Below are 16228 nucleotides of genomic sequence, written 5' to 3'. Positions count from 1 at the left end.
ACATGTGATGCTGGAGTTTGCTGGAATGCAATAATTACCACACTCCAGCAGACTCAGTTAATTGAGTCTGCTCTGATACTGTAATTACAGGCAGTCCTCGGAGTTATGACACAATTGGTTCCTGAAAACTGTGTCTTAAGTTAAAATGTTGTAACTTGGAACCGATTTTTCCATCGGAAACAATGCTATAAATGGGGGATTGGTTCCTGAACCAAGGCCCGATACCCTATTTTCACCAGAAATAACCCAGAATTTTGTACTCAATCAATTATAGATGATTAGCTACATAAATGTATTTATATTGTAAATAGCAATCATATTGATTTCAAAAGACTTCTTTGAGGTGACTTTGCTGGACTTTTTGAAGGGCTCTTGGTTGGACTTTTTGAAGCGTTCTTGGCTGGAATCTTCTCAGGAGTATTGGCTGCAGGTTTTTCTGGAGTCTTGTCTGCTTTCTTAAAGAAAGTGTCCAGGGAAGTTTGGACAGATGTTCTCCAGGGAGATGGGTGACACAGCAAACTTGTTCATTGGCATGGCATGGCATTGGATCAAGCGTTGTAAAGTCGAAACTGATATCAGAAAGTTGAAACAGGGTGTCAATTTAAAAACGTTGTAAGTGCGAAACGTTGAAACTCAAAATGTTGTAAGTTAATAAGGACTGCCTGTACAGCACATCAGAGTAGCCTTGATGTATGTGTATAGGTGCCCTTTGTGGTTACAATAATTTGCAGAGCAAGATCTAACCAGCTAAAGAATATCCCTAGCACAGGATGGCCAGTGAAGAGCTGGCATATCAGTATGTAGATCTTTATGCCATTTCATTTCTCATTCCTACTGTAAGGGGACATTTTGAGACGTGTCGAGGATGGTCTAGCTATTTGAGCTGCTATAGAATCAGTTGCAGCTTGTAGTAGGTGAGCAGCCTAGTTTGACCTGACCTACTGAGATCAGCCCTGAAATCCAAGAGCTATGGTGGACTTCATGATGGCATGCCCTCTCTGCTGGGCTGAGGAGACACTTGCCACAGAAGAGGAGCTGGGTCACAGTATTTAGTTTTTTATACTATTTTTGCCTTAGGTATCAATTCATTACTCATTAACCTGATTCTGAAACCTTTATGCTCCTGTAAGTGCCACGGAAAATCATTGAAGTTTGCCTGTGAAATGGCTATGGAGCCAAGCCCCCAAATTGGCAAGTCTTCTTTCTTTGGATGCCTCAATCCAAAATATGAATTTAAGAATTAACACTTAAGGAGTGCCCTGTTTTCCCAGCATACATCACAAAGATTAAAGCACTTTTTTTTCAAAGACCTGGCCTTATCCAAAATTTCCCTCCACCCTATTGGATATTCATTGGTATGTAACTGCATTGCATCTTGGATGTAACTTTGTTTCAGTGGCATGCTATGGCTTGTATTCTTAAGTAGAATTGTTACATAATTCATAATGGAAGGTAGTATGAAAAAAGTAACTGATTACTTATACAAAGGGACAGAGACATATAACAACATCAAGCTTTTGATTCCAGGTCTCTGTTGAAGATCAGTGAATTCTTACTGAGGATGATAAAATTATGGAAATGTCTTCTGGGTAGAAAGGGGCTGAATGGATCTTATAAGAATTTAAGCAAGCTAAATGGTACTTGGAAGTCTTTGAAGGGCCTAAATCTCCTATTTCACAATATTTAAGAGTGGCTGACCTGGCTGTTCTAACTACATTGGCCAAAGTCTATGAAAAATAGTTCCATAGCCCTTGTATATAAAAACCAGAGTGCCTTATTTGACTGGTAGAAAAACTGGCTTGTGGGGGCTCTGTAGCCATCTTCTGGCAGTTCAGAAAAATGCAGTAACATGTTTGCATTCACAGTTACTGAGCTGGCTAAAGGTGATTCTTTTAAACATAATATATTACAAGTAGTTTAATTTTTCCCCAAATTTTGTGCATGCTACAGAATTCTTAGGGACATGGGCTGATTGCAGGCATAAAAAAAATCCCCCAAAACAGCGCTTTACTTTACACTCGTCATGCTCCCATGCTGAGCCCAACACATGTGCAGAAGGGGTAGTGTGTTAGTTGCACCCAGCTTTCACAATGCCTTTAGAGATTACACGGTTTAGCTGGGCTTTTTTGGTGCTTTCATCTAATAGCTGATTGAATCAGTTTAAGCTAAAAGTTCCAAAAGCACCCAATTTCTACAGATGCTGCAGAGCCAGGTAATGTGCTGCTGCTTCTGGTAGAGCATGTTTCTTACCCCCCCCCCCCCCCCCCCGGTCTGTCAGCACCTATGATTTTTCAGATATTTTTGAGGAAGTATACATGTAGAAAAAATGGTTTTGAAGAGGAAAGGAACTGGGTTTAACTATTTACATGCATTGTGTTCTCTTTCCAGTTTGCTCCCTCCCTAGGGGCGAGGGAGGGAGTGGGGCTGGGGCAGGCCCTGTACAGTTGGAGTGGGGCTCAGGATGGAGCCATGAGCGGCTTGTCTGGGGGGCACCCAGTGCAGGGAGGGGTGGCAGCTCCTGCCACAGCACTTCCCAGGGAGGGCAGGGGGGGGGGGGGGGAGTGTGTATTGCACAAATTACCAATTTGCTCAAATAATGAGTAAGACCTTATGAGGGGGATAAGGCAAGATGCCATGTTTATTGTTTAGAATATTCAAAAGAGTGCTTATACATACACACACTCACTCCCAGTCACTCTGCAGATGTTATAGTTACCAAGTCCACTGCTCAGTACTCCTAGGTGGCCAGCCTAGGAGTATGAGATAAGGAGCGGGCATACAGACACGTTTCTGTGCTCCAGTGAAGTTTGCAGAGTGTTACCCAACCTCTGGCTGTTAAGTCTCTCTCCTTTCTAAGGGTTATCAAGTTGGTGTTGGGTGACTGGTTCGCCTTTTCTGATTCTGTGGCTCCTTTGTCTGAATCTCAGTACTTTTCCATCCTGACAAGTGGTCAGGCTCATGCTCTTCAAACACTCTATTTACAACATTCTTTCATTATCGGTGGTGTAGGCTGTGTCTGGCACAAAAGGGGAGATGTTGCAGACGTTGTCTTCAATCTTGTCTTTTCTGCTTATCTTTATTCTTCGCCTGGTACAGACTTACCTCTTCAGCCTTTTCAGCATGATTCACCATTTGGTAACTTGTTTATTAACACACAGTTTACCCTACTTTTACCAATTACTCTACACTTATTCATCCATACATCCAAATACTTGTTTTGCTATATAAAGATACAATAACAAGATATAAAAGTACAATAACAAGCTTAATTCATAATAGCAAACTTAAAATCGCTACATGTGCCCCGGATCTGCGCGGGTCAGCGTGGGCTGCCACTGTGGGCTGGGGGCTGTGCCGGGCTCTTCCTGGTGGGGTGTTGGGTTGTGCTCAGGGCGGGCATGGTGGCACTGGGAAAGGTTGTTGGGGACGGGAGGGGCTATGACAAATTTTGGGGTGGCTGCAGCCTCCTCCATACTCCCCTTCCCAGCACCACCACTGCCTGCCCCAAGCACAGCTCGGCACAGCCCTGGCCCCAGCCTGCAGCACCAGCCCACCTTTGCCCTGTGTGCAGATCCTTCCAGCCGAAATAATTGTCCATCCCGGTCTTGTACCTCTGCACAGGGTCAGACTAATCACCATATTTGGGATCAAGAAGGTATTTTACACCATGGTCAGATTGGCATGGATGGGGGGGTTGTCTTCCTCTGTAGCTAGAGGGTGTGGCCCTCTACCTGAGATCTCTTGAGCATATATTGACAATATTTTATAGAAGCAGGACACTGGCTGGGGCAGGGGTGGGGGGGGGGGGTTTCTTATTGTGTCAGGTTCGACAGTAGTCTTATGTAGGGTTTAGATTATGGTTTGTATACGATGTTTTGGATAGGGATGATGCTGCATCAGGCAGGGTTTGGACTAGATGACCTCTGGAGGTCTCTTTCAGCCCTGCTTTTCTATGATTTGATCTATGATTCTATAATTGATTGTAATAGATGAAGTACCACTCAGATAGAACACTGCATTCCCTCTCTGCAGAAAATTAGAATAATGTGGCTATCACAGAATTATAAACTACTGCATGATTTAAAACTAGACAAAATGTCACTACTCACAGTAAAAGGTTATTTTATTTCTAAATAAATCAGTTTGACATTAAAAAAATACATTTCAGAGAGAGGAACTTTTTGGAAATGGTTCCTCCCTCCACTTTTCTGTGAGGTAGTACTCAAAGGTCTGATTCTAAGTAAAGCTGGCACCCACAGCTTCCATCTACTTTATTTAACTGTTCATGACACCCCCTAACTATAGCAATGCAGAGAAGTTAGAAACGTAATTTTCAAGAACTGTTATAACAAGTCCACTGGATTCAGCTTTGGAGGCAATTGATGTGTTGGCCTTTTTAGTCATTAGGATTAAATTGTATTAAAAAGGCACAGGTCTGAAACACTGGGAAAAAATTAAGTGAAATGTTTACTTGCTGACCATTAGTAATATGTGTGTATGGATGCAACACAGAGAAATAATTCTATCATAAAGTGACACCTTGTTCGTGTCCTATAAATGATTGTAAAGTAATGTAACATTTTCCTCTTTGTCTCCCTGACACTGTTTGTTGTCTTCTAAGGATATTTTCTTTCTTTTTTTTTTTTTTTTAAAGATTGCTTTCTCTTCCTCACACTTGTGAAAGACCCACATAATGGGAAGTACTTGACTACACAGGTGCCGCGTCTACATGAAACACCGACTGAACCATTATTACCGCGTAATCATTTAGCACTTGTTTAAACTGGAGTTACTGCACAGCCTTGCCAAGGAATGGCTTTTTCATGAAGCTGACTGCACAGCAGCCCATGACTACTGTGTAGTAGCATTACATCATGCTTCCTGCCACGCGATGCTACTGCTCAGTAGTCGTGGACTACTGTGCAGTCAGCATTTTATGTAGACGTGGCCAGGAAAGAGTTAATGTGACTGTAGGCAAATTGATGACATCAACAGAATGTAGTTTTTAAGCTGACAATGCATTGCCTTAAAATTAAATGTGAAAATAACCTGGTTGATCATCAAAGAGTTGACATGTACCAACAGTTAAGGGAACGTCTGCTATCTTAGATACTACAGAGTGGTAATTCTGATAGCATTTGAGTTCAAGATTCTAGATTTAACTGCAAAGTTATGGGTCAAGGTAGTCAATCTTAAAAACTGGAATCTTCTCTGAGTAAGAGCGGAGGAAAACTGAGGCCGAGAGCTTACTCTAATGAGCACAGAGAAGGGACCAGCTCTTTTGATTTCTTCTCTACTGCATGGATGCAGGATGCACACTTCTAGAATGCTATTCCTTTCTCCTTTTCAAGTTGACAGAGTACTCCACGCATTTTGAGTGTTTGTATGTACCATAATTACTCAATTCCAGAATGAGATTTTTTCCCCTCATTCAACATGGAGGTGGGGGAAGGAGAAACTTTGTCTTGTCAGAGGTTGGGGGGGCATCTTTGTTGAGGGAGTGGTTAGGAGTGTCAGGCTGTGGAGATGAGTTGTCCTGGGGTGTGGGAAGCATGGGAACACCAGGAGGATGGGGCAGGGAGCAGGAATCATAGTTTCATAGTTTTAGGGTCGGAAGGGACCTAATAGATCTTCTAGCCCGACCCCCCGCCAGGGCGGGAGAACAACCCAAAAACACAAACAAAACCACTCACCCTAAAAACAAAAACGGGACTCAAATGAGTCCAGCCAGGTAGGTATCCAGCCTCTTCTTAAAGATCCCCAGGGTAGGGGCCAGCACCACCTCCCTTGGAAGTTGGTTCCAGCTCCTAGCCGCCCTAACTGTGAAGTAGTTTTTTCGGATGTCCAATCTGTACCTCCTCTCCATCGACTTGTGCCCATTACTCCTTGTTATGCCAGCGGGGGCTAGGGGAAACAGCGTCTCCCCCAAGCCCTTCTGGTTCCCCCTAGTGAGTTTATAGACGGTCACCAGGTCCCCCCTCAGCCTTCTCTTGTGGAGGCTGAATAGGTTCAGGTCCCGCAGTCTCTCCCTGTAGGGTCTGCCCTGTTGTCCCCGGATCATGCGGGTGGCCCTCCTCTGGACCCTCTCCATATTGTCCACATCCCTCCTGAAATGGGGCGCACAGAACTGGACACAATACTCCAGCTGCGGCCTTCCTTGGCTAAGCCTGGCAATGTGTGTTGTCACTCACATAAGCCCAGCAGACTCAACTGTCCCCCGTCCCCTGTGGCAAGCCCCTTCCTTTAAGAGCCAGTGAGCAGGCTGCCTGTCTCTCTAGGCTCTGGTGTGCTGTCAGGGAATGCCTCAGCCATTATCCAGTCTATTAACATGTATTCCTTAGGCACTGGGCTGCATTGTCATTTGACACAGAACTGAGTCAGGCCCCACTGTCTTCTAGTGTGTTTCTCAACCCATGGGTCACCACCCAAAAGTGGGTTGCAAGAATATTTCAAAGGGTCATGAGCTGTAGCAGGGTAGAGGGATCGCAGGAAGGCACCTGCCCCTTCCAATGGAGGAAGGGGGTAGGGGAGAACTGAATGGCGAGACTGACGGCACTGGAGTGCCCATGCTTGGAGGGGTAGGGCAGCTGGGAGACACTGCTCAGGGGTGGGAGGGGCCATGACCAGACTGCCTGGTGCAGCAGAGCAGCCCCAGCTCAGGGCAAGGTGGGTGCCACAGGCCTCTCCTCCCTCCAGCCTGTGCTGAGGCTGGACTTGCTCCGTTGCTGCCTGCATGAGTCAGAGCCACTGCAGCCACCATGCTGCAGCCCAAGTGGGATGGGGAAGCTGGGGGCCCCTCTGGCAGGGCTGGGGGGGGCAGGGGGCTGCGGGTTGGGAGCGAGGGACACCGAGGGGGCAGGGGACTGGGGGTCGGGCACCAGCGGGGCCAGGGGGTGTGGGTCAGGACAGGCCATGGATCTTTCTAAATGGGTCCCAGTTGGGAAAAGGTTGAGAACCACTTTTCTAGGGAATTTTCCCCCTACAGGGAGGTAGTGCCTCCCCCTGAAAACCCCCCAGCACATATTTACTGCCCTGAGGTGAATGGAACTATTCGGGCACTAAAACTCATGCATATGCGTGTGCTGTTTGGAAGATCTAGGTGAAAAAACATTGAATGTTGTTTCTGCGAAGCCTGGCAAAAAAGCACCCATAGTTGTGAGATTGGTTCATTTTAGGTTTCTAAAAGAAATTAAATGTTCTGGAGACCGGATTACAGAGCTGAGCAGGACTAAGACCTCTAAATTAGCTGTTTGCTTTACCTTTGCCCAGTGGCCATGCAAGTGGGGACAGAGTGGATTTCAAAAGAGATTGCAGTTCTTCTGGATTACCCTAAAGGGACAGACATTCAAAAAGTCAGAGTCTGAATTGATACAATCTTTGCAGGTTAGTCTAACCTGCCTAGGTTGAATCAGTCTGAACACAGATACCTCTCGGGTAAACTAGCATACCACATGCCTAAGGTCCATGGGGCTGGAGTCCATGCTGTGGGAGGGAGGGGGAAAGCAGTGGTGGGGTGGGGGTAGGGGTGGGGGAAGCAAGACAGACCCTGCTGTGCCTGCAGTTTCCACTGGAGCTCTGGCTAGGGAGCAGAGGGGCAGGGCCAGCCCTGTTCTGTGGAGCAGACAGCCCAGCCCAGGGCTGCAAAGCAAACCAGGGGGACTCTTGTTTAACTTAAATCAGGAAGGGGTCTGGAACAGACACTGCATAAATTAGTTTGACCCAAATCAGTTAAGTTTGATATTACATTCAACCAGGTTTATCTTAAATAGGTATCAGCCATTTTGAAACAGGTTTATGTTCACTGAACTTATGTTCTGTTACAGGTTTAAACCAGTTTTGGACCACTCAAAATGGTTTATGTGTAATGTCTGTCCCTAGCCTAATTGGTGCATCTTTCTTATCTGCATTCTGTATAGACATCAGTATAGTTTGTACTAATATAGCCAAATAAAACTATACAATATTGAAGATAGATTAATTGCTATGAAGAGGGGGAGAACAAAGTGCATTTTACCATAAACAATCTACTTGTAAACACTGACAGGCTTAGAAAATATTTCATTACTTTCTAGCTTATGCATTGATTGGTGCTAATTACAGTTGTTTGCACTACACTGTTTTTTTGGAACAAAAGTCAATAAAAGGAAGTCATCTGGACTGGAAATTAGGAAAATGCTGCTAACCATTAAAAGCACATCAATAAAATAAACAAATCCTGCAGTTAGGGCACATTAAAGAAAATATAAACAAGTACTGGAAATAACTTGCAGTCTTATTAGAAGTAAATCCTTACTGATGCAACAGTTTAAATTCAAAAGATAGATGACTTCTCAATTTAGCTCCTAGATATAGATATAGGTATATATGCCATAGCTTATAAAATCAGGACTTGTACCCCTGAGAGCAGTATCACTTTACAAGGCTTTAATGAATGAGTTGTTACTTTAAAAATAGGCAAAATCCTGCTGGTGATTTTGCTGGTTTGCCAGTAGAAGAGGGTATATAATGTTGCATAGAAAACAAATCTCTGAACTCACAGAATGTTGATCTCTTAATTTTTGTTTCCTCATTGCACATCAGGAATCAAGAGGGACCTTTCAAGGTTTTATGTCTGCACGTCTCTGTATGTGTTTGTTTAAAAAAGAGAAGAAAAAATAAAGCAGAGGCTATTACCCAAGCCTACCAATTGCTCAGTGTCAAGGCACTCATTTGAAATGTGGAAGATCCAGATTCAAGTCTTTTGGTTGCCTGATTCAGATGAAGGATTTGAACCTGGTGTTTCATACCATGCTGTAGCAAGGAAGTTTGGCACCTGGGGCAAGGCCGCAGCACCAGTCTGCCCTTGCTCCATGCGCAGATCCAGAGGGGCACATACCCCACAATGCTTGCCTGGAGGTGCACGCAGCAGTGGGAGCCGCACCCCCCAGGATGAGCCAGTTGTGGCTGTGCCCCACCTTGGCTGGGCAGTTCCTGCCCCAGCCCCCCTCCTTCCTCACTGGGGCTGCACTCCCATTGTCCCTTCCCTTCCCCCACAACAGACTCACCAGCCAGACGGTACTCTGTAAGCTGCCAACCTGGCTGCGTGCATGCTGTGGCTGTGCACATGCACATAGCATTTATCAGTCACATCAGCCAAAATTTTTTGAAATATTTATAACAAAATATGGACTTGTGACTCGCTTGTTGGTGGCCCTTCACTTTGGAGTCCAGGGTGGTTGCCCCACTTGTCCCCCCTTCTACCCCCTCTCCCCCCCCTGCTATGATACTGCTTTCACATAGAAGAGTGCCCTGATCAGCAAGGTTTTCTGGGATGTAGTGTAACTGTGGTTTCTACCAGGAATTTCACCTCTGAGCATAGAAATCTTCCAATCAAATTTGGTATGTTCTCATGTAAAGTTTGCTTTTAGTGAATCAGCATTTTCTGATGCAGTCAAACAATTCCTGGTTGTTCTTTTCATGTGATGTGGGCTGTCTCTTTCCATAGCTCACAGGGCTCCGCTGGTGGCTCTCCACACATCACTATGACATATACTGTGGTATATGATGTCATGAATTGATGTAAATGGGACATGGTAAAGCCTCAAACAGGCAGCTGTACACATAGTCATTGGTAGAAAGGCTACTGTAGAAAGAAATATATGAGCATTTCTCTGCTCAGAGTTTGGAAGCACTCACTACTTTACCATTACATCAAGATGTTCCACTGAGAGAGAGACTGAACACGGTTCTTCCCTCTCACTGGTTTTTTAGCTCCATTGATTTTAATGGACTTCTGTTTTCAATGATGGCAAAAAAAAGTAGTCAGGCCCATGTTGGTCTGCAGTGCATTACTTTCACCAGATGTGTATCCAACTGTGTTCCAGCTGGATACTGTGTGGGTGTTTTTTGGTCGCACAGGATTTGCATTATACTGTGCCTACACTATAAATATTAAGTTATTTCTGTTTTATTTTAGAAAAACAAAGAGTGACTTTACCACTTTAATTGCATCTACAAGTTTCATAATTGTTTGAAAGTTTAGTTGGAACATATGGTACCTGAAGAAAGTTACAGTACATTTCTTCTGATCATCTCCACTACTGGAGTAAAATATAATGATAGCTTTTATTGTATAATCATAAGCAGAAAACTGTGTGTTCTTTTAGATTAAACATTTGTTATATTTACTGTAAAAACACATTTTTACAAGGAATGTTTCTCAAATTGCTTTTTAAAATCTGCTTTGTTTTTAGGCATTGCTATTTCTGATGAACTGGATAAGGTAAGAGAAACTCTATGCCTAATGAATAATATAAAAAATAGAAGCTTATGATTATTTTGAAGAGTGAGAATTCTGTTTTGCAAGTTTTCTGCATACATTGAACTCACTGGGTTCCGAAGGAATTTGGAAACCTATCAGGTATTGATTGGGTTTGTTTATATTATGAGACTGATCCAAAGGCGACTGGAAGTTGTAGAAAGACTGGTTGGCATGACATAAATGTTATTGAGCTCCATGGCCTACTATGCTAATGACTTATAGGGATAGTTTTGGAGCATACTAACAGCTAAATGTTTCCACGAGTAAAAATATTTTTGATTGATTAAATCAAATTATTTTAGATTTTATTGATTACCCTATATGTTAATATTTTCAGAAATATTAGTTGGCCCCCAACCTGATTAGGTATGCAAATGAACAAGCCAAAGAAACAAATGAGTATTAATTTCAGTTTAATGAAGCATAAAATGGTCTGTTCTATTCTAGCCACTTTAAAGTGTATAGACTTCTTCTCAGGTAATCCAAGATGCTAGTTTCAAAGTGGCTTGAGGAGCACTGAGAGAGAACCATGTGCATGTGAAAAAGCCCAGTCAAAACCATGCTGTATACTTCCAACTGTTGTGTTTTGACCTTGATCTTTCCTTTGTCTAAAGTTGAATAATCCCATTGATTTAATTAACTATGCACATAAGTATATCAGAAACAGAACCTGTTATTCCTACCACTGACATGCAACTGTAACCGCACTCAGGAGTATGTATAATGAATAATAACAAAAGAACTCTTACCATCTGAGTAATTTTACTGAGGTCAAGACACAGATTTTCGTTGTTTTGATTACTGTAAATATGTGAAGTGTTACTATTTTTGAAGAATAAAAACTTATAGTGGAAAGTCCTTTTCCTCGCAATTTTGAGGGAATATCTAAAAAAAAGTTGACAATTAATTTTGATGAAGGTCAATTTTTACCTCAGATTATGCAAGATTTTGAAATGTCATGTTTCATTTTAAAAATGCTATTTTATGGGAAGTAACATTTTAATGGCATGGCTAAGATATTAATTTTTTAGCTACATTTTAGTAAATGTTTGCTGCCATACTTATGTTTTTTTTAATATCCTGAAATATTTTGGTTATAATCTTTTTTTTTCCTTTCCATTTCTCACCAGTGCAAGCAGTTTGACACCTTTACAGTGTTACATCTGTTTAAAATTCTGTTTCTACAGAAGCAGTTGAAAGGATACTATTGTTTAAAAATCAGATTTTATTTTACACTCCATTACAAGTTTTCAACCGTAGTAAAGCTCCTGCTGGATGTTCACCATTTTTGTTTTGGGTCCCATTCCATTTGACCTGCATATTCTTAAGCTTCCCATATCTAAATCAGTCCCTCCAACCCCCTAGCTACATTCAGCGAGGGCCACACATCCCCTTAGTCACATAGGCTAGGGACAGAAGTTACACATAAACAAGCTTAAGTGATCAGAAACTGGTTTAAACCTGTTAACAGAACAGAAGTTCAGCACACATAAACCAGTTTCAAAATGGCTGAAACTGGTTTAAGATAAACCTGGTTTGAATGTAGTATCAGACTTAACTGATTCCAGACAAACTGGTTTATGAAACTTCCATCCAAGACCCCTTCCTGGTTCAAGTTAAATCACAGCCCTTCAGCTTAGCATCCCAGCATGTTTTGCAGCCCTGGGTTGGGCTGTTAGCTGATGAGGGGGTGGAGGGTGCAAGACAATCTAGGCATAGAGCCCAGTCTGGGGGAGTGGGGAAAGGGCTTCCCCCCCCCCCGAGGCAAACCTTGGCTCAGGGCTGGGACCAGGAAAGGGGATTAAATATCCCTTTCCCTGCTCAGATTTAACGCTGGCTGTGATTGTGGACTACAAATCCCAGAGGCAGCTGGAAGCAGGAAGAGGAAGTGATGAGTAACCCTGCAGAGTCCTACTGTGATTTTTGGACTGCAAATCCCAGAGACCCTGGGGAAGCTGGAAGAGGAAGGTAGCACACAGCCAGAGAGCCATGCTCTAGTGCCCCTGGCTTCTGACCTGAGCCACTGTAGACATGTGACTGCATTTCCTGAATCAAAGGTAAATGTCTGTTCACTTTTGTTCCAGTTTAATCTATGCATCTTAGGCTAACCTACAGAGACGGAGGCAATTCAGCCTCATATTTCTTGACTGTCTGTACCTAGCCATACTTCACAGCCTGCATATCATGCCCTGCTCCAGGCATCCCATCCACTAAACTGAGTCAGCACCCCTGCTCCTTGCAGATGCTGCTGCATGCTCTTCCTCCCTATCAAATGGAAGCCCTACCTTCCATTGCATTGTGCCTTTGCTCCTGGACCATACAAGGTCCTCAAGTCCTCCCAAACCTTCTGATTATGGGTTCCAATGGCTGCACCACCATCATAAGCAGGAACCAGGAGGTGGAAGCTGGAGGAGAGAGGAGGGACCTGGAGACTCTGGTCGCAGCATCTGCAACTGGAGCAGTGGGTGGGAGTTGGGGAGGTGGGGAGGAAGAGGCAGAAGCTGGACTGGACACCTGAGAGCCTGGAAGGCCTTCCTGCTTGCCCTGTTTTAGGGGTGTCAGTCATGTGGCCTATACAGCCTGGGGCCTAATCTGAACAAGCCTTGGAGCCTATGACGTGGTCCTGTCTAGCAGGGCAGTCCACACCATCCCCATTCATCATGTGCAGAGCAAAGACTGGAGTGGGTTAAGCATATAATGCATATGGGGCTGGACTGGACACAGAGGTCAGCATGAAGAGTGCTGCATGTGGTGCCATGCAGCATTAGCTCTGTGTGCTGGCTCTGACCCACAGAATGGCCCAGAGACCCTCATCTAGCCTGTGAGGCTGAAGGACATTGACACTCCTGCATTATATTATGTAGGCAAGTTTGCTTCTGCTGTAGCTCTTCCCAGTTTGACTCCAGTGTGCCTTCTGAAAACAGAGGTTCATAAGGGAGTTTTACCTGGTGGCAGTAGCATCTATCTACAGGTGGCAGCTGCTGCTGCAGTTGCTGTTGCTGTGGGGTAAAATTGCCCTGTGTGCCTCAGGTTTCAGAGGGGACGTTGGAGTAAAACTAGGAAGGGCTGTGACAGAAGCAGCATGCCTGCCTGCATAATGTAATAATGTGATTCAGGCAAGGCTGCAAGCAGCTGCTTTTCAGTTCAGCTCCAACTGCTTTTCAGTTCAGCTCAGCTCAGTTGTGCCTCCTGAAAACAGAGGAGTGCAGGGCAGGAGGAACTGTTTCTGGGAAACACCATGCAAGGTCAGACCAGGAAGGGCTGTGCCAAGCATGTGCTCCTTCCACAGCCACTTTTTGATCTGGCTCTGGAGGAGGCGCGTGGCCCAGCTGCATCTGGCCACAGTGGTGATAGAAGTGACTGCGCTATGGCAACAACTTGGCCCATCCCTCCCCACTCTTGGGTCTTGCCTCTTTTCCTCCACATCACCAGAGTTCCCTATGTTCTGCCTGCATACCCCAGAACCTTGTCCCTGCCAGCCAGATGACCCTGGACTCTGTCCCTTACAGTCCCAGGGTTGTACCTTACAGTCCCAAGTATTGTAATTGCAATATTTACAATACTCATAATATATTTATATTCATTTCAAAATGGGATACTGTTACATTCAGAGAAGTTTTGGAGGAGTTCCTTGAATCTAAAAAGCTTGAGAAGTTTACTGGTTCATATGGAGGGAGAGATGAATGATTGTTATGTTACTTCACAGGCAGCCTTGCAAAACCCAGAGCAAGTCCTGACTAAGTAGTGACAAGTGTGAATGGTTCACTTGCTTATTTTCTATTAACATACCGAGAAGGCTTGCTGGTTTCTTGGGCTTATTCATATCTTAGGGAGGAATCTGAATGATGTTCATCTCTGGGTTCAACTAAGAAAGGGTAGGAAAGGGTAGATATCCTACTGGGTACCTAGAGGGATGAATTGTATTAGTTTGTAACACAAAGTCTCATCCTCTCCTAAATCAGAATTTTCCACTATTGATGCTGTGCTAATGAGCAGTGATTGATGTGGTGCTATTGCTACTGGAGATGTGCAACTTTTTTCCTAAGTACAGGCAGTCAAAAAGCCTGCAGCAGAATCAATTCAATCTAGGCAGCTTCCTCTAAATTAAATAAGTTGAACCGATAACCAACTGAACTGACGTTCAATTTTTAATTGGGAAAGGCAGGGGGAGGCCTGTACTGATCCTGGACAGTAGGCAGGCAGTGCTAGAGCCATTGCCAGCCCAGCCAAATGTCCCCAACTGCCTGTTGTCCCCCCACAGTGGGTTAAGGAGCTTCCTCTCTGGGTGCTGACCCGCCGTGGGGGAGCCTCCTCTTCAGGAGGTTTCCCCCAGCCTGGGTTCCCCAGCCCAGGCAGTCCTGGGTAGCCGGGGCAAAATTGCCCCCACATTCCCCTTCCCAGCTGCTGATTGTTTCAGCTGCTGCCATGGGAAGGAGAGAGAAGGAGGCCTCTGGGCTGTATGCCTGCCCATGCAACCCAGCATGGGGCCAGCGGGGAGCCCCTGCCTTGGGTTGCTTCCCCTCCCCCCAAGCCAGGGCCCCCAGCCCAGGGCAACCCCAGGAAGCTGAGGTGAAGACTTCCCCTCCCAAACCCCAAAGCTGCTTGCCCCTGCGAGTCTCAGGGATAGCCTGAGGCAGCCTCAGGGAGTGGACAGAAATTCTTCCACTCCCCTGCAACTAGTTTTGCCTTTAGGCAGGCAGCAGTTTAGGCAGGACCAGCTGCAGAGGAGCAGGAGAATTTCTCTCCACTCCTGATGCTGCCTGAGACTTGCAGGAGCTAAGACAAGCAGCTCCAGGGTTTGGAACAGGAATTCCCCTCAGCTCCCTGGGGCTGCCTCAGGCCTGGGGTGAGGGGAAACCCCCCAAGCCGGGAAACCCCCCAAGCCGGGCTGCAGGGGCAGGCACCTGACAAGGAGGACTGGGAAGGGGGAGGAGGGAAGGGCTGCCAGGGTCAAAAAATCTCCACCACAGGGGCTTTTCCTCCTCTCATGTGCTGTGTAGACCCTGGTGGGGGGGGAGGGGGGATCTGGTGGTCTGTTTCCCTGCTCTTCCCGCCATCTCTATGGGCTGACTGACACAGGCAGGAAGCAGGCTATAGAACAAAGGGGCAAGGCAGTTCCTGCTCTACTGGAACAGACAGCATAGCCCAAGGATGCAAAGCATGCTGGGATGCTGGCAGATTGTGAGTTACCTTGAACCAAGATGGGATCTGGGTCAGAATTTCCATAAACTGGATTGATCTAAATCAGTTAAGTCTGATACTACATTAAACCAGGCTTATCTTAAACAGATTTTGGCCATTTTGAAAGTGTTTTTTTTGCACTGAACTTCTGTTCTGTTGCAGGTTTAAACCAGTTTCCAGTTGCTTAAACCAGTTTGTGTAACTTCTGTCCCAAGATTTTTCGGTGAAAGTTTATTTGATCAGTTTCACCAAATTTCTCCTGGAAAAATATGGTGGGAGTAGTCTTTTGTCTCCTGGGCGGAGGAGAACAGGTTCTACTTCAGGTTATGAGCCTCCTGAGATTTATATCCACATTTCTTATGTCTAAGGGGAATGACTTAAGCATCAGAGTATATGGTAATTTGGGGCCAGATGTTCTCAGTCTTTTGATACATGTTCCATTTTGCAGAGGTAATTAACATGTACAGGAACAAGGACTTGGACTGAGATGTCTTACCTCCCACACAGATTTCTTAACCACCACAGCAGAGAGTTATTTCTCTTTCACACTCTTTCTCTGGTTCAGTTAATATTTATTTGTTCTATGCAATGTGGAACAGCTCCAGTAGATGCATTCCAACAGAGTGAAGAAGCTGAAACTTTACTGTGGAATCTGGATGTTCTTACATTCTCCTGAACTCTAGGAGGCCCAGCTTCCAAACAATTTTGCATCTGATTCAATGTTGGGACATGAACCAATATAGTAAT

General features: G+C 44.8%; 1 protein-coding gene across 1 annotated transcript in view; it reads left to right on the top strand.

The window, feature by feature from the left end:
• Positions 1-16228, top strand: part of CUNH8orf34 (chromosome unknown C8orf34 homolog) — a 67435-nt gene that overhangs the window by 34707 nt on the left and 16500 nt on the right. The window contains exon 5 of the mRNA XM_006039483.3: positions 10233-10261. Within this exon, the coding sequence (XP_006039545.2) occupies positions 10233-10261 (29 nt within the window). The remainder of the gene's footprint in view (positions 1-10232; positions 10262-16228) is intronic.

The sequence above is a fragment of the Alligator sinensis genome, unplaced genomic scaffold, assembly GCF_000455745.1.
Source record: "Alligator sinensis unplaced genomic scaffold, ASM45574v1 scaffold1102_1, whole genome shotgun sequence".
Taxonomy (NCBI): domain Eukaryota; kingdom Metazoa; phylum Chordata; order Crocodylia; family Alligatoridae; genus Alligator; species Alligator sinensis.
This window is presented reverse-complemented; position numbering and strand designations above follow the sequence as displayed.